General features: G+C 56.3%; 1 protein-coding gene across 7 annotated transcripts; it reads left to right on the forward strand.

The window, feature by feature from the left end:
* Positions 437–16,999, forward strand: RPS6KL1 (ribosomal protein S6 kinase like 1). Of its 7 annotated transcripts, none has more exons than XM_018053963.1 (11): positions 437–510; positions 1,958–2,242; positions 3,552–3,676; positions 4,613–4,705; positions 10,834–10,881; positions 11,270–11,402; positions 12,331–12,939; positions 13,372–13,461; positions 13,629–13,711; positions 15,111–15,206; positions 15,460–16,999. In XM_018053963.1, the coding sequence occupies exons 2-11, from the start codon at positions 1,978–1,980 to the stop codon at positions 15,568–15,570; spliced, it is 1,653 nt and encodes a 550-aa protein (XP_017909452.1). In that variant the 5' UTR covers positions 437–510; positions 1,958–1,977; the 3' UTR covers positions 15,571–16,999. The 7 variants fall into 7 exon arrangements, 6 of the variants coding, with proteins under 6 accessions (XP_017909452.1, XP_017909451.1, XP_017909454.1 ...); XR_001918643.1 differs by having other exon boundaries at positions 446–566; positions 13,855–15,206; positions 15,460–15,479; XM_018053962.1 differs by having other exon boundaries at positions 446–566.

A 17,275-nucleotide genomic window follows, 5' to 3' on the forward strand; every position in this document is an offset into this window, starting at 1 on the left:
TCCAGGGAGTAAGTGTCTTTTAATTTCATGGCTGCAGTCACCATCTTCAACCATATTCAAATAGTTGAATAAATGCATGAAATAACGAATGAGAAAAGTCCCCAAAGTGGCGCGTGTGCTTTTAGTCGGCCTAAACTTCCGAAGAAACTCCTTCCACATCCCTGACAGAGTCTGGACCTCCACTCTCCGCAGCTCCACCCACCCGTCCCCAACTCCATCTCCATCCTCATCCCCATCCCCATCTCCATCCTCATCCCCATCCCCATCTCCATCGCACCCCCTGCCCATCCCCATCCCCTTCGATGCCCTCTCGCATAGTTCCGCTTTCCCGGCGCTGCTGCTTTAAGAGTCCGCAGAAGCCGAGCCGGGCGCTGATTGGTGGTTTATTCTAACGATAGCGGATGAGCTCATCTGCAACCAATGACCAGGCTGCACCGGCCAGACCGCTGCACCTAGGAGGAAGGCGGAAAGCAGCCGCCCGCGGTGGTATGTCCCCCGCGGGGGCGAAGGGTAGGTGGCCGCAGGGCTGAGTCGGGCCGCGCGGACCGAGCTCCTGGCTCGGGCAGGTACGGTGTTAGCCTGGCTCCTCCTCCATACCCTCTTCCCCAGGAGAGAATGCCCTCATCTCTCATTCCCCCAGTCCCCTTCCTTGGCGACCCTCACGGGGCGGTGCACCTTGCGTGCAGGGGACTCGCGGGCTGGATGCATGTCTTTCTGGGTCCAGACGCAGCTTTGCAGCTCTGCCTAGGAGGACCCGGCCCGGCGGGTGAACCCTGAAGCTAGGCCCTGACTTAGAGTAGCACACACTGCCGACCTGGGTGCCTCTGATCACAGGCCTCCGAGCCGCATGCCCTGGTGACTGGGCCGAATGGGAAGGGAGCGGCTTCCCTTCCTCCCCTCCTCCACCTCCTGGCCGCATCCTGGCCGGGGCTCAGCTGCCCGCTGGCTTGGCGATGTGGGTTTTCCTCTCTGCCTCACTCCCCATCCTGTTCTCTCTTCCCTCTCCACAGAAGTAGAAATGACCTGGGGTTTGGGCCCCGCCCTTTCCCAATGAGGCCTGAGAGAGCAAAGGTGCAGAGGCTTCAGTGAAGGATGGAGGCAGCTTTCTGGCCTCTGAGCTCTTTCCTCTCCTTCCGCCACTGCTCTAACCCTGGCAGCCGCTTGTATCACTTGCTGCTCAGGGTGGAGCTGCCCTCCGGTCCATGGAGGCCACGTGGCCTCCTGGACTTCTCAGAGCAGAGCCAGGGGGACAGAGCCATCCCCTCCCTAGGGCTGGCTGGGCTCTGACCTCATTCATCTAATTCCATCCAGAGTGGTACTGAATCTGCCAGTCAGTCATTTCATTTGCCTGCAGTCTTTAAGGCCAAGCCTGGTGCCCAGCTCTCCACCTGGCTCCTTGGGGGTCCTCCCTCCCTGACCACACTGATCTTGGGACCAAGGGAAGTGAAATAAAGCAGGGGCAATCCCTCCTGTTCGGGGAGGTACCATGGAGCCAAACCCTGAAGGATAAGTGAGATTCCCATGGGAGGAGGGAGGGGCGGACAGGGCACAGTATAAGGAATGGCCTTTGGGCCCCAGGCTTTTGCTTCAGCCTCAAAGTATGGTGACCTGCATATGTTTAATGTGCACAGAGGCCCTTTGAAGGCAGCTCTGTATCACAAATATTTTCAGCTCTCTGTGATGCTCAGCACATAGTAGGTGCTCCAGAAATACATGTTGAACTGAATTTGAATGGAAAGAATTGTAAAAACAACTCAGAGCCCAAAGCATGTTTTTATTGTTATGACCACTACTTAGGAAAGATCTGGCTTAGTAAGGGGTATTACCCCCATTAGCTCTGATCCCTCCGGCCCTTGGAGGTGAGTATCAGTCTCCACAATACTCAGTGGAAGAAACCAGGGTACAGATGGGACATTGTCTCCAACTGGGTTCTTCCTAATGCCTCTGCTCATTCCAGGTCCCTGACCCAAGGCAGCCATGAGCCTGGTGGCCTGTGAGTGCCCTCCTGGCCCTGGCCTGGAGCCTGAGCCCTGCTCTCGAGCACGGTCCCAGGCTCGCGTGTACCTGGAGCAGATTCGCAACCGGGTGGCTCCGGGGGCACCTGACATGACTAAGCACGACTACCTGGTGGATGCAGCCACTCAGATCCGGCTGGCCTTGGAGCGCGACGTCAGTGAGGACTACGAGGCCGCCTTCAACCACTACCAGAACGGCGTGGATGTTCTCCTCCAAGGCATGCACGGTGAGGCTGGGGCTGGGCAGGGGCCGAGGAAGGGCCCATCCCATCATCTGTCCATCTGTGCTGGGTGAGCAGGGCTCTGTGCTGGCCCTGCAGGACCTATGAGAAGGACAGTAGTATTGATAATAATAGCCTTCACTTATAAAGCAGTTCCTTTACACTAGGCACTGGTCTAAGGGCTTTACCTGTATCAATTCATTTCTGATTCACAGTAATACAAACCACTGTGTATGTTCTGGCATGTACTTCCAAATATACAAGAATGATTTTTATTCCTATTTTCCAGATGAGGAAATTGAGGCACAGGGAAGTTAAATAGCTTGCTTAAGACTCCACAGCTATCAAATGACAAAGCTGAGACTTGAACAGTTTGGGCTCCAGAGGCTATGAGCTTGGCCCACTAAGCTCTCCTGCCCCTGGAGCTGGGCTAGGGTCCTGCCCTCTGGGTACTTACATTCTGATGGCAGAAGATTGATGAGTTGATGATGGACAATTATAGTCCCAGGTAGCAAGGACAATGGGGAGGAAGTAAAGGGAGGGAAAAAGGAGACTGAGGCCAGACAAGCCTGGCACAGGGCATTTTCTAAAAGTCAAAACCCTAATCTGAGCCCTGAAGAATGGTGGATATGCTGTCCAGCTGAAGAGCCTTTAGTGGGAGAGAGAAGAGACAGGCAGAGAACACAGGCAAAGGCCTGAAGGTAAGAGGGGAGGCCTGTTCAGGGCAAAAGGAGGCATTTCCAAGTTGTGGGAGAGGCTGGCCCTGAGGCCAGTTGGAGATACCCGAGGGCCTTGATGGCCAGCCTGGGGGTAAGAGTCAGGCCCCAATTCATGCTTCTAGTTGCTGCACTGATGATGCCTCTCAACAGCTGGCTTCATGCCTGTACCATGAACACCTTTACCCTCCAGGCCCAATGCCTGTTCTGGCCTCTTTCATACTGGGCATCAAAGATAGCAGAAGGTGTGCTCTCTGGGGGCTTCTCTTTCTTCCTGAAAAACAGACAGGGAAACTCCGTTCCATCCCTTCCCAGGCTGTGACAGTGGCCAGGAGGTTGTGCATGCCAATTGTAAGGTGCTATAGTCCGAGGGCCGCCCCCCCCGCCCGGCTCCCAGGCTCTCCCGCCACCATCCTTCGTCCTCCTCCCCTGCTGGTCTCCCACCCAGAAGAGGACTCAAGAACAGATGAGGGTCAGAATCCACTGACCAGCCTCAGAAATAGCTGCCCTCCTGTGGGGGGCAGAGTGTGGGCAATGGGAGCCAAACCCCCGCCTCCTCCCAGGGCTGGCAGGGTCCTCTTGACCCCTTCTCCCCACAGTCGACCCCAACAAGGAGAGGTGTGAGGCTGTCAAACTGAAGATAACCAAGTACCTGCGGCGGGCGGAGGAGATCTTTAATTGCCACCTGCAGAGGACGCTGGGCAGCGGAGCCAGCCCTGATGAGGTGAGGAGCCCCCAGAAGACTGAGGGATCCAGGGGAAGAGAACTAAGGCCCCCACCCCCCAGGCCAGGGAGCTGTCGCCTTGCCATCCCCGGCTGGGCAGACAGTGGAGAGCACAGGCAGGCTGGCGCGTGTCCCGGGGCTGCCGCCCTGCCCTCCTCCTCCTGGCTTCCTCCCTCTCTCTCCCACACTCTCCGTAGCTCATTCACATTCTAACACTTGGTGAATCATCTCCAGTCCAGTCTCGCACCCTCACAGAGGAGACACACACACAGAGGCAGCTCCTCACTCTCCCACACAGCCCATACACACACTCACCTGTGTACACACTCAGGCTCCCAGAGTGCTTTTCTGCTGGGCTGCAGTGAGTGTTTGGAGCAGACATGAATACCCACCCACATGCGTATACACAGACATGAATACCCATGTGCATATACACACACCTGAATACGTGCATATACAAATGTGCACAAATCCTCTCCCCACATCCTGACCCAGCAGGCCCCTCAGAGAGGGTTGAGAATGCACGCCCACTTTTCAACCCCTAGGTGTGCACATACACACTCCTAGTCTGATGCACCTTGTAAGATGCTTCCCACAGTGCAGGTACCTGGGCCTGCCTTGGTCTTTGAAGCCTGTTGCCCAGGTTATTTCCCCATCCCTGGGAGCATCTGCCTCCTGTGGTTGCCACTTTTGAGAGGGGGTTTCAGAGGACTCTTTGAGCCTGGGAGGAAGCCCGGGTAGGCGCTGAGCTGAGAGGGTGGCCTGGCCACCCTGGACCAAGGCTGGGTCTGTCTCTGTGAGGTGGGGGTCTGCCCGTACCCTGGTCCTTGCCCTCTGTGGCCACTGGTCTCCTGGCAAGCTGAGCCCTGCTCGCTGCAGCTGGGTGAGGAGGCCGTGACCCTGAGGCTGCCGCGGGGCTCTCTCCCGCCACCGCAGGGTTTCAGCAGCCTGAGGCTCCGGCCCATCCGCACGCTGAGCTCTGCCCTGGAGCAGCTGAGGGGCTGCAAGGTGGTCGGGGTCATCGAGAAGGTGAGCGAGCGACGCCCAAGGTGTGGGAGGACACAGTGTGTGTGACCGGGAGTGGCCAGTGCTGGAAAGGGGTCAGGGGGTCCAAGCGGAGAAGGGCAGCCGGGTCCAGGGGTGCCCCACCCCTCCTCCAGCCCAGCACACACCAGCCCCGGCAAGGAAAAAGTGAGGAAGCCATAGAGGCAGACAGCGCCTCTCCACAGACCCTCCAGCTCAGACACAGAACCGCTCCCTCGGCAGTTCAGGACAGCAGCCGCAGGGGCACCCAGCCAGCTTGAGCTGCCTTGTGCGCCCCCACTTCCCGGCTTCCTCCAGGGGCTGCAGCCAAGAATCTCCCCTGCCAAGCCCAGCCCAGAGGTTCCTGGGGCAGGAATGTGCTCATCGCTAGAAACCTGCCTTGTCCAGGTCCTTGGCAGCTCTGCCCTCTGTCTCCTGGCTTCTCCCGCGGTGCCCCAACCTGGGATCGGCTCCCTTAATTCAGGGCAGACAGGAGTCGACAGTGCGAACTGGACCTGGACACTCAGCAGAAGGACAGACAGGTTGGGTCAAATGAGATTTGAGCCAATATTCGATTGCTCTCTGCCTGGACCCAGAGATAGCTGGAGCATTTGCTTAAGTGTTTTTATGTTTTTTTCAAACTGAACCGTTCATCAGAATCACCTGGGGGAGTTTCCTAACCACACAGATGCCTGGGCCCCATCCCAAACCCACCAAATGAGAATTTCTAGGGTTGAACCCAGGCATCTGTCATTTAAGACACTCACGGGGGATTCGGGCGGGTGTGGGAGCCAGCAGAGAAAAGAGGACTGGTGTGTGCTCCTTCACACACTGCCGAGGATGAAGTGCTGTCTGGACGGGCACCACGTGGCCCCAGGCAAGCTCTTTGCCCTCTCTGGGCACCGGTTTCCTCATCTGGAAGCGGGGAAGGGATCTTCCCACCCACCCAGGGGGATGTGGGAACTAAAGTGAAATAATTTTTGGGAAAGGCCTGGCACACGCTAAAGCGTCTGATACAAGTTCGATGGCTGAAGGCTGATGACAAGAGTGGGTCAGCAGGAAGCAGGCTTCCCATCCCTGGCCTCGCTCCAGCGGCTGCTTCCTATTCCCTGGAGCAGGCGCCTGGTCTGTCAGCCAAGGCCCAGCCAGCTTCCATCTGCCCAGCCCTTCCCGCCCACCACGTTCATCCACGTGGCTCGGCCGCCCCCGTGGGCAAGCCAAGGAGGCGACAGCCACCACTGTTTGCCCGTGTGGGATCCCACTGAACCGATGGTGTTATGGAGAGAGGGGTTCTGGGTCAAATAAGCTTTAGAAACAGTGCGTTAAAGTTACATTACTTCATTGCTTTAATTCTAGGAAGTTTCAGGCTTTGAGGATGCAAATGTACACAGTGAATCTCCAAGAGGGAGGTCTATGACAGAATTCCCCGAATTTGAATTTGTTTAACCCCAGACACACATGTGCAAAGCATTTTTGGAATCCTGTATTCCGAGGCCTGTGCATATGGGAAAAACAGATTCAGGCCAAGCCCAACCGTTCTGTCTTACAAGTGCCCTCTTTTTTCCTTTATTACCCTTTCTTGGGCACTCAACTTAGCCACTCCGCATCCCTCCTAAAATCCTATGGCCTTTTCCTGTGTCATTCGCAAGCCAGGAAAATCAGTCTCCCAAATTAGGAGAGATGTTAGGGCCACTGGGCCCAGGTCCCTGCAGCCACGCCCGGTTGGATGTCACTGCCTTTCATTCCATAGCTGTGCCCAGACAGCCCAGGGCAGGTGATTGGCAGAGCAGTGCCAGTCTGCAGCAGCCCCCAGCCTCAGGGCAGCAAAGGGCCCCACTTAGGAAGCCTTGAGAGCCCCCAGAGAGGTCCCACTGTGAGGGTTCATGGGGCTGAAGAGGGTTTCCTTGGGGCCAGAAGAGATACCTGCAAGGGTAGGGGGCGGCAGAGAACAGTGAGGTGGGTGGGTCAGGGACTAGGTGGGCAGCTGGCCAGGATGCCTAGGGTCTACTCTCAGGGAGCCTTGGGGGGCTTAGGAGACAACACTGGCTATTTGCTGAGCTTCGTCCAGGAGCTAGGCCCTGAGTCAGGGATGGGAAGAAAGAGGACAGCCAAGTCCCTTCTGTGTTTTTGGCTCAAACATGAGGGTGTTTAAAATTATTACTATTTATCAGCATTTGACAATTGGCAGGTTTCATAGAGAAAGCCCAAGTTTCCTACTTTTCCTGAGAAATGAGAGGATCTGGAAATGCAGGCTCACATTCCTGCTTGTCAATCCCAGGCAGATGAAGGGCTGCCTGCTTTAATGAGGCGCTCGGCCTGCCCTTTCCTGTCCTGCCCACTGGCACACATGAACAGCCCCTGGGGACCTTTGTGCTTGAGAACCTATTTGAAACTTCTGGATTTGTTTGCTCCAGGAGGGAGTCCTCCTGGCCTTGACACTCCGGACATTTTAAAATGAAGGGTTAATGTGTTTTACCAAAGTTTTAATTATCCACACATCCCGAGAGCTCAGTGGGTTTTATTTTTTAAAAAAGAGACTTCCTTTTTTAAAAAGATGGGAGCTGGCACTCAGAACTGCCTTACACCTTCCTGACAGCCTTCTCTCCTGGCATCTGTTAAGCCCACTGTAGCCGGCACAGCTGCTGCATTAAACCCGCTCAGTCTCCCTGCGGGGGAAGAAGGGTTATACTGTACAGTCAGATATAGTAGTCACCAGCCACATGGAATGGAATGGAATCGTCGCTTCAGTCGTGTCCGACTGTTTGCGACTCCATGGACTGTAGCCCGCCAGGCTCCTCTGTCCATGGGATTCTCCAGGCAAGAGTACTGGAGTGGGTTGCCATGCCCTCCTCCAGGGGATTTTCCCAACCCAGGGATCAAACCCAAGTCTCTTACATCTCCTGCATTGGCAGGCAGGTTCTTTGCCACTAGTGCCACCTGGGAAGCCCATAATACTATTTAAAAAAATATTTTTTTATAACACCGCGTGACATGCAGAACTTCCCCGAGTGGGGATTGAATTCATACCTTCCACAGTGCAAGCGCAGAGCTGTAACCACTGGACCACCAGGGAAGTCCAGTTTTAATAAAAATTATATATTCTCTCAGTGGCACCCGCTGTATTTCAAAGGCTTGATAGCTACATGTGGTTCATGGCTTCTATATTGAACAAATAGACAATATTTCTGTTACAGCAGAAGGTCCTCCTGGGCAGTGCTGCATTTTAACCATTGTTCCATAGAGAATGTAACTGAGGCTCATAGAGGTCAAGTGACAAACCAGTGCTCTGTCTCCCGTAGCACAGAACAGAAGAGGAAGGGGGTTTTTGTTTTGTTTGCTTGGTTTAATGGTGGCAGGGGGGATGCCCCCTTTGCTACTCTTTTGAAATAGGATGTAAAAGAAAAGAGTTTGAAACAGTAAATGGGAATTTCCTGGTTGTCCAGTGGGTAGGACTCTGCAGTTGCACTGCAGGGAGGCACAGCTGATGCCTGGTTGGAGAACTAAGATCCCGCAAGCCATTCAGTGTGGCCAGAAACAACAGCAACAGCACATATCGCCCACCATCCCACCTCATTCCAAGAGAACCAGCATTGACGGTGTGGCCTAATTATTTCTTGATTCGTGTGTGTGTGTGTGTGTGTGTTTTCTTTTCTTTTTTAACGCACTGTTTCAGTGTACTGATCAAGTTTTGTTTCTGGCCTCCCTGACATTCCCTGCTGGGTTTTTTTTTTTTTTCTGAATATGTAAATGAGAAGCCTTGCCCAGGACAAGGTGGTGGGGAATCCCACTTGGCAAGAGGCAGTAGGGAATTATCCGGGGTGTCAGCACTTGTGGGAAACCGTGTTATCCTAAATGACCCCAAAGTTCTCTCTTTCAAACTCATTGGGCGGAGCAACAGGGACCAGGCTGGACTCCATCTCCGGCTGTTGGAGGAGAGACCTCTAGTGGTCATAAGGGGTACCTCACTCCTGATGCCCCAGCCGTCGGAATCCACCACCTTCATCTCACTGATGGCAGGGAAACAGGCCCAGAGGGGAAGGCATGTGCCAGGTCAACTAGCTATGCCCGTTTTCAGTTATGTCTTCAAGGCTCCTGGGTCAGCCCATCTGAATTCGCATCCCGGCTCTGTGGGACCGCAGGCAACGTTACCTCTCTGAACCTCGATTTCTTCATCAATAAAATGAGTCACGTAATACTTGGGGCTGCCCAGGTGGCACAGTGGTAAAGAATTTGCTTGACAATGCAGGAGACGCAAAAGATGTGGGTTTGGTCCCTGGGTCGGGAAGATCTCCTGGAGGAGGAAATGACAACCCACTCCAGTCTTCTTGCCTGGAGAATCGCGTGGACAGAGGATCCTGGCAGGTCTCGGAGAGTCAGACACGATTAAGCACAGCACAGCAGCACAGGGCCTCACCGGGTAGGGCTGTAAGAATGAAACTAAGCAAGCTAGATAAGGCCCTTAGCACAGAGTAATACTATACAGTATACAGTATAGTACTATACTATACTATAGTAATACTATACAGAGTGGTACTCTACAGTATACAGTATAATACTATACTGTACTATAATAATACTATACAGAGTGGTACTCTACAGTATACAGTATAATACTATACTGTACTATAGTAATACTATACAGAGTGGTACTCTACAGTATACAGTATAATACTATACTATACTATAGTAATACTATACAGAGTGGTACTCTACAGTATACAGTATAATACTATACTGCTGCTGCTGCTAAGTTACTTCAGTCGTGTCCGACTCTGTGCGACCCCATAGACGGCAGCCCACCAGGCTCCCCCGTCCCTGGGATTCTCCAGGCAAGAACACTGGAGTGGGTTGCCATTTCCTTCTCCAATGCATGAAAGTGAAAAGTGAAAGTGAAGTCGCTCAGGCGTGCCCGACCCTCAGTGACCCCACAGACTGCAGGCTACTAGGCTCCTCCATCCATGGGATTTCCCAGGCAAGAGTACTGGAGTGGGGTGCCATTGCCTTCTCCAGATAAGGCCCTTAGCACAGAGTAATACTATACAGTATACAATATAATACTATACTATACTATAGTAATACTATACAGAGTGGTACTATACAGTAATACTATGCACAAGTCTCCCTGTGCCGATATTAATAGCCATCAGCAAAGACTATAGAGAGCACGTTATACAGCAGGCTTGAGCTGCTGCCATACTTGAGTTGTCTGACTTAACAACACCCTCTTAATGGCCTTCTGAAGCAGGTACTGCTATGACCCAGGGTGCAGGTCTTGCCCTCACGTGCCCCCCTGCCTGGGCTGAATCTTCTACCTTTCTGCCCTGACAGGTCCTCTCCTACGGCTGGGGTTCACCCCTGCCCATAATGGAGATGAGTCTAGGGTCCAGCTCTAAGCAAGGCTCTGACCCAGCAGTTGGCAGACCACTGCCTCCAAACAAAACTGACAGGAGAAGGAAGAGGTTGCTCGCCAAGGACAGAGTCCAGAGGAAAAGACCATTTAAAAAAAGCAAAAGACCATCACATCACTGGGAGTGGGGGGCAGGGGGTGCGACCTGAAGGAGCACGCCAAGCCTGTGTGGTTTGGGGCACCACTGGGGCTACATTCTCAGAGCCTTGGCTTCTTCACCTGTGAAATAAGAGTTGAGGGAAGGTGACTGGCCCTGAGGTCCCTTCCAGCCATGACACCCTCAGATCCTGTGGAATGGACCATTCACCTCATGTGTGGAAAGCCCTGACTACTTCCCTGTGCGGCGCAGGGCTCTGGGAATACAGAGCTAGACAGCATGGTCCCTGTGCTCTTGGAGTTCACAGCCCAGTGGAGCGACAGGAAATCACACACAGTGTGCTGGGGGTGAGCCGGGAGAGCGCTGCAGACAGATTAGGAGTCCTGGCCTGATCTGAGGTTGGGAAGGCTCCCTGGAGGAGGTGGTACCTGATAAGACCTGCAGGTCTAACGAGGGTGGATGAATCCGACAGGTTCAATGTCATGTTGGTGGAGGAGGGGATATACTCTGTACCACCAAAGCCTGACGTCCCTGCCTAGCCTGGGTGGAGGAGCGTGGGGCCTGGGGTTGGGGGTGTGGAGCCCTGGGAACTAGCCTGTGCCTTGACTAGTGCCTCCTGGACCTCTGCAGGTACAGCTGGTCCAGGACCTAGCGACTGGAGGGACCTTCGTGGTGAAGGCAGGTGCCACCCCACCCCCTGCCATTCCTCCTTCCCCTTGGGACCTTCTCAGAGCTCTTGGAAACCCCTGCCCTCTGGGGAACCTCTACCCAGAACCCGTGTGGGAAGCCCACGTTCCCTCCAGATCCCACAGCTGCTAGTTCTGCACCCCGGGCATGTGCCTGACTTCCCAGAAACACACACACATATACTGCCCTACCCTTGGCCCAGACAGGGAGGGGAGGGCCTGCCTTCCATGGTGGAAAGAGGGTTGCAGGTCAGGACAGGAACTAGGGGGAGGCAGCTGCTCCTCAAGGGGGGCTCCCACACTTCATCTGGTTGTCCCTGAAGAGCAGAGTGGCCTCTGGCCGGTCCCCAGCTGATCTGCCCGGCCTGCCCCCTCCTCAGGGCCTGTCCAGGTGCCACGTGGCGAGCCGGGAGCGGCTGACCATCATCCCACACGGCGTCCCCTACATGACCCAGCTGCTGCGGTACTTTGTGACTGATGACTCCATCTTCCTGCACCTGGAGCACGTGAAAGGTGAGCGGACCCCGGGGGCCCCATCGGCTCCTCAGGCCTTCGGGAGATTGTCCTGTCTCATCCCCTTAAAATTCGGAGCTCGTTACCCAGCCACATGCCCGGCCTTCCTGGAGGGTGAAGGCAGGACTAGCCTGCTGCGGGCTTGTCAGTGATGCCAGGGGGCAGGAGACGTCCAAGGAGGACGTTCACATCTTGGATGAATAAGGGCACGTATGCAGGTGTCCCCTTTGTCACCATCTCCCCCAGTCTTGGCTCTTTTCACTTTTCTAGTCCATGCCCACCACCCCCGAGTGGCCATATGGGATGATGGTGCCAAAGCTGTAAGTACAGGAACTGGGCCACAGCAGATATTTATTGATCAGCTAGGATCTCTGTTTGTTTGTTTTCAGTGAGGTACATCTCTCTGGATCGTGACATATAGTCATCACAGATCCATGCCTAGCCTTGTTTTATTTTACTTAATTAAATTCATGACACTATTCTCCCTTTGTGCTGTGCTCAGTCGCTCAGTTGTGTCTGACTCTTTGTGACCCCGTGAACTGCAGCCCTCCAGGCTCCTCTGTCCATGAGATTCTCCAGGCAAGAATACTGGAGTGGGTTGCCATGCCCTTCTCCAGGATTCTCCCTTTGAAAAATATATAATACATCAGACACTGGAGAACCCGCCACCTAGACCAAGGACATTAGAGAATAATTTACATCTTCTTAGGGGTTAAGCACCTATTTTGTGAGGCTGGGGCCCCGTCACAGGTGGGTGGAGAGGAGGAGAGAGGGCATCCTGGGCTTCGGGAGGCGAGGGAGCCAAGTGAGGATCTGAAGGCAGAGGGTCTGTGCCCAAGACAGAGGGGGAGCAGGCGTGGGACAAAGACGCGTCCATACTCATTTCCTCTCCCATCCCCACGCTTGCGGCTCCCTCTGCTTGGCTCAGGAGGTACGCTCTGGTCCCACCTGCTCTCCCAGCCGTGCCCCCAGCAGTCTGGGACCGGATCTGGCTCCAGCCCGGAGAGGATGAAGGCTCCACTAAACTCCCATCTCAGCCTCGGGACCAGCTCAGTGCCCCCGGGGCACACCCGCCCGCGGGACGGAATCCCTCTGGAGCCTCCATGGACTTCTCAGAGCCTCACCCCAGCCAGGAGGGTGGTGGCCGTTAAACCCCAGAGAGAGGCTGGGGGTGAAGCCTCAGCCAGAACGAGCACTGCCCGCGTCTGGGACCTTCCAAAGGCCCCAGGTGGCTGCCTGCACTCCCACACCGGGCGAGGACTTGGCCGGAGCTCGGAGCCCGCGTTCCCATGGGGGCTCCCTTGGGTTCGGGCCGGGGCCGGCCGGGTGCTGGGGGGCTGCAGCCGAGGCAGAGGCCCGAGCCGCCTCTCGGCCTCTGGAGGGGCCAGCCTGGTGTCCGGCGGGAGCGCCTGGAGTCTGAAGGAGGAGCAGGTGAGGCAGTGGGCGGCCGAGACGCTGCTGGCCCTGGAGGCGCTGCACCAGCAAGGGGTGCTGTGCCGGGACCTCAATCCCCGGAATCTGCTCCTGGACCAGGCCGGTAGGAGCCCCAGGCGGGGTGTGGGGGCTGGGGGCAGAGGAGTGGGCCCTAACCCCACCCCACCCCTCAGGAGGGAGGCCCCCACAGCCTTGAGATTTCCCCAGAGCCAAGAGGAGGCAGACGGTATCTGACTGTTCCCCCTGGACCACCCCCACCCCCTGCCTTTTCGGGAAGGCCTCGGCCAAGCCCGGCTGGCCGGCTGTGGTTAAGCTTGGAAAGCAGACCCTTTCCCCACCCTGAGCTCTGGGGCAGCTGCTCCTGTGATGACCAGGTTGTTCCAGGGGCCTTGGGGGGCCGAGCCCCTAGGGAACCTCTGCCCAGCACGGCCCACTGGCTCCTGGGGTCCCCTGCCCCACGCCAAAGGCTCCAAGATGACTAACTGCGGTTTTCGTCCCCCTCTGGCTCCTCCCTGCACACACACGGCATGACAAGGCCACATCCGGCTCACGTATTTTGGCCAGTGGTCAGAGGTGGAGCCCCAGTGCTGCAGGGAGGCTTCGCACAACCTCTACAGTGCCCCAGGCAAGAAGGGAAGGGCGAGGCAGCCCCTGAGTGTCTGTGTGTGGGTGGGCCGGGGGACTGAGGATAAGAGAGACAACAGGCCCATCCTGGAGGTGGGGATGGTGGGGAAGGGGTTGAAGGGAGACCTGCCCACTCAGCAAGACTGAGGACTGTTCTGGCTCCCACAGAGGTCGGTGGGATTTCGGAGCTGACCGAAGCCTGCGACTGGTGGAGCTTTGGGTCTCTCCTGTATGAACTGCTGACTGGGACGGTGAGCTCTGTGTGGGCAGGGTGTGGAGCCTGGCTGGTGTCACTGAGCATAGAATGGGCTGGGGTTAGTCCAACTGGTCAGTCTTAGGGGCTGAGCCTACCTGATCGCTCAATACCTGGCCATCGGGCCCAATGTCTTGTCAGCACAGGCCCCCTCTCCCCCAGCCCAGAGGCCGTGAGAGAAGGAGGAAGCAATTCCCACCAAGGCCTTCACCACACCTTGCACCCCGACCCTCGTCAGGCAAGTGGCGATAGCTAGGGAGACTGTCAACTTAGATGAGGGAGAGTCGAGCTGTGGTGCTCAGGGAAGGTTCCTGGAAGAGGGCGCTTGGGCCTGGCTCTGGAGGGCAGCTGAGTGTGACACTCAGATCATCCCTCACAGGCCTCCTCTCCCCACTGCTCACACCACGCTCCACCCCCCCCCCCCGCCCCGCCCCACACCCTTCAGAGCTGTGACCCCTAGACTTTGGCTGGAAGACCAGAGAGAGGGTATCCCTCATCCCAGGCCAGCAGCTGCCCTGTCCAGCCTGGGTCGAACCAGAGCTTGAAGTTCCCCTCGCAAACACCTTGCTCAGGGTGGTGGGCTCAGCTCTCTGTCCTCCCTCATGAGCTCAGTGCTGCACCTGGGGCTGGGTAAGTCAGGCAACAGGGAGAGGCCAAGCTCCATTTGAGCAGGAAGTGCCCTGAGTAGATGTGGTGTAACTGGAAGTTCAGAGCTGACCGGTCACTCCTGGCTCCCTCCCGCTTTGGTCCCGAGGCCAGGGCCTCTGAGAGCTCTGGCTGCAAACAGCAGCCCAGAGTGGTTCTCTCCTATTAGCCAGGGCCCTCCCACTTGTCCAGCTCAGGGCTCCTGGCCCTCCTCCTGGTGGCTTCTTGCCTGTCTTCCTGACCTCCAGACACACCCCTCTGCTCCCCCGCAGCTGCACCCTTCTGGAACGCAGATAGGTCCTGCCTTCTTCTCCCACCGCAGCCCTGCCTTGACCCTGGCAGGAGCATGCCGTGGCAAAGGAGCCGCCCGTGGAGATTTGCTTTCTGTAAGGAGACAGGTTTCAGTGCTATTCCTGATAGAGTGCCTGCCCTGATGGCAACCCAAGACCAGTGCTTCTAGCAAGCTTGGAGCCACAGGGGCCTGGGTTCAAACCCTGAACTCAGCACAAATCCGTCAACCTGCTTCTTGCCCTTAAAATGGGGGTGCCAATTGCTTACTTTGAAGGTTGTTGCAGAAACTAGGGATCACAGGTGTCAGGCACCTTCCTCAGCCCGGCAGGCAGCAGATCCAAAGCAGAAGGCGATGGAGTTATGGCCATGCCCGTGAGGTATAATACAGGGGGAAGAAATACAATCTCGGCCGCCAGTGGAGTGTACAGACTCCTGGGGGCCGCCTCCCTGTGTCTTCCCAGGCGCTGTCCCAGAGCCACCCCTCAGGAATCCAGCCCCACACCCAGCTGCAGCTGCCCGAGTGGCTCAGTGGCCCGGCGGCATCCCTGCTGACTGAGGTGAGGTGCAGGCGGCCTCCCGGTGGCGCCTTCTTGGCCTGAGGGTGGACAGAAGGGAGGGCAGAGCCCTGTGTGTGAACAAGTCACCCCATGTACTAGGTGTCCGGCATGGGTGCAGGAGGGTCATAGGGCCAACAAATTTCTATACCTCGGTGGCCAAACACCAATGTCGACCCCCTGCCCCCCCACCAGGGTAACAGGGTTCCCGGGGCCTGGCCGGCCTGCCCAGGGCTGACTGGGCTTTTCTCCGCAGCTGCTGCAGTTCGACCCGGCCCGGCGCCTGGGCGCTGGAGGAGGCGGCGTCCATGAACTCAAGGCCCACCCATTTTTCAGTTCCATCCAGTGGAGCAAACTGGGGGGGTAGGAGGGCGTGGCGTCAGCGACGGGAGCGGCTGGACTGGCCTGGATCTCCTCTCGTCTCTTTGCCTGCCACTTCCCAGCAGTGGCCCTCGGGCAAAGAACGCAAGGCAGCTTGCCTTTCCTGGTCAGGACTCCACCCTTGGGCCTCAGAAGTCTCATCACCACTGACCAGGAAGGGCCTTGTGGACTCCCCCAGCCACCTCTTGGAGAAATGCTTTCTAGTCGGTGCTGAGGGGCAGACATCTCAGCCTGTTAGGCAGCTTGAACGTCTCCACCTGTCCACCCTCCACCCATCAGTCAACAGTCACCTGCTGTGTCTACACCCTGTACCTTGAACTGGGACCTGCCCTGTTAAAAGGTGCCTTCCTTGGCATTAGCTCTGAGCTACTGACCACCTGCTGAGCCGAGAAATCTTGACTCATGATCTGCCATGTGCCCCACTCAGGGGGTCTCTGGAGACTCATCTCAGGTTACTAGTCCCCTGGCTTCCTGGCTCCAAACCAGGGCTGTCCTAGCTCGTCATCTTAGCCACGCAACTCGTGTGCCCCTTCTACCAAAGGCTACTTCCCCAGGGGGTGGGGGAGGCAGGGAAGCAAGGAAGAAGTCTGTAGCGGATATGGGGTGGAGCGGGGAGAGGCGGGGGGGGGACAGGACAACCCACCCCCTCCTGACCATGCTGCTTATCTTGTAATTACAGACCTTTGAGAGCAAAAGGAAAGGAGGGGAGGAAAATAAGGATAAGGAGGGAGGGGGAGAAAGAGGGGAAGGCACAGCTCTGCCACTTACAGAAGCTTTATAAACAGAATAAAGGGCTCCCTTCCCCAGCTAGCCCACCCACGTGGAGAGAAAGCAAACCCTGGCCTGTGGGTCTGAGCTGGGAGACCACAAAACCGACTCCAGCCTGAAGCCACTTGAGGGAAAGTTGTCTCCACTCGGGTTCCCTTCTTGGACATTTGTCCTGTTTACCATCTTGCATTTCAGTGTTGAGGGTCCACTCAATCCACTGCCCACTGTGACTTCATTTCCTTTTGAAATGAAACCACGCAACACCCAGAATGATTGCCCAAGCTTCTAGCCGGAAGCAAGAAGTTTCTGGTCTCTGAAGAGCTAGGATAAGTAGTTACCCCCAAAGATAATTCCCTCCCCAGATTTGGGGGCCCTCTTCTTCCTCTTAGGACTCACCCTGTCACTGGGGTGTGGCATCCAAGACAGAAACTTCCATTGACCTCTGCCCTCAACTCCTTCTCGCCTGAGTCTCCATCACCACCAGGGGGACACCACCCTCCAGTCCTGGCTGTGAAGGGCTGGGGACCGGTGTTGTGGGGAGGTCCTTGGGATGAGCCTGAGGCAAAGGACACAGGGAGGTGCTGGCTCTCCCTGGGGCTTGCCCACCCCTTCCACCCCCACTCCAATAAAGCTTCCTCTTACCTCTGTTGTCCTTGCCTCATTAACGCAATGAGAGGGGCCCTGCAAGAATGGGATAAAGGAGGGTTCTCCCAGAGGAGCTCCGTGATAACCAAGAGTGTGTTTGGAACCTGCTAGGAAGGAGGAAGCAGGGCTAGTAGTGAACAGCATGCCAGCCTATACCCCACAGAGCAGCTGTGAACCCACAGAAAAGTCCCAGCATGTAGGGGACACTGGAAAAGTCTTCAGAAGGCCGTGGTGCTTGCGGGTGGGGGTCCAATCCTCACAGAGTCCCCCTGAACACA

The sequence above is a fragment of the Capra hircus genome, chromosome 10, assembly GCF_001704415.2.
Source record: "Capra hircus breed San Clemente chromosome 10, ASM170441v1, whole genome shotgun sequence".
Taxonomy (NCBI): domain Eukaryota; kingdom Metazoa; phylum Chordata; class Mammalia; order Artiodactyla; family Bovidae; genus Capra; species Capra hircus.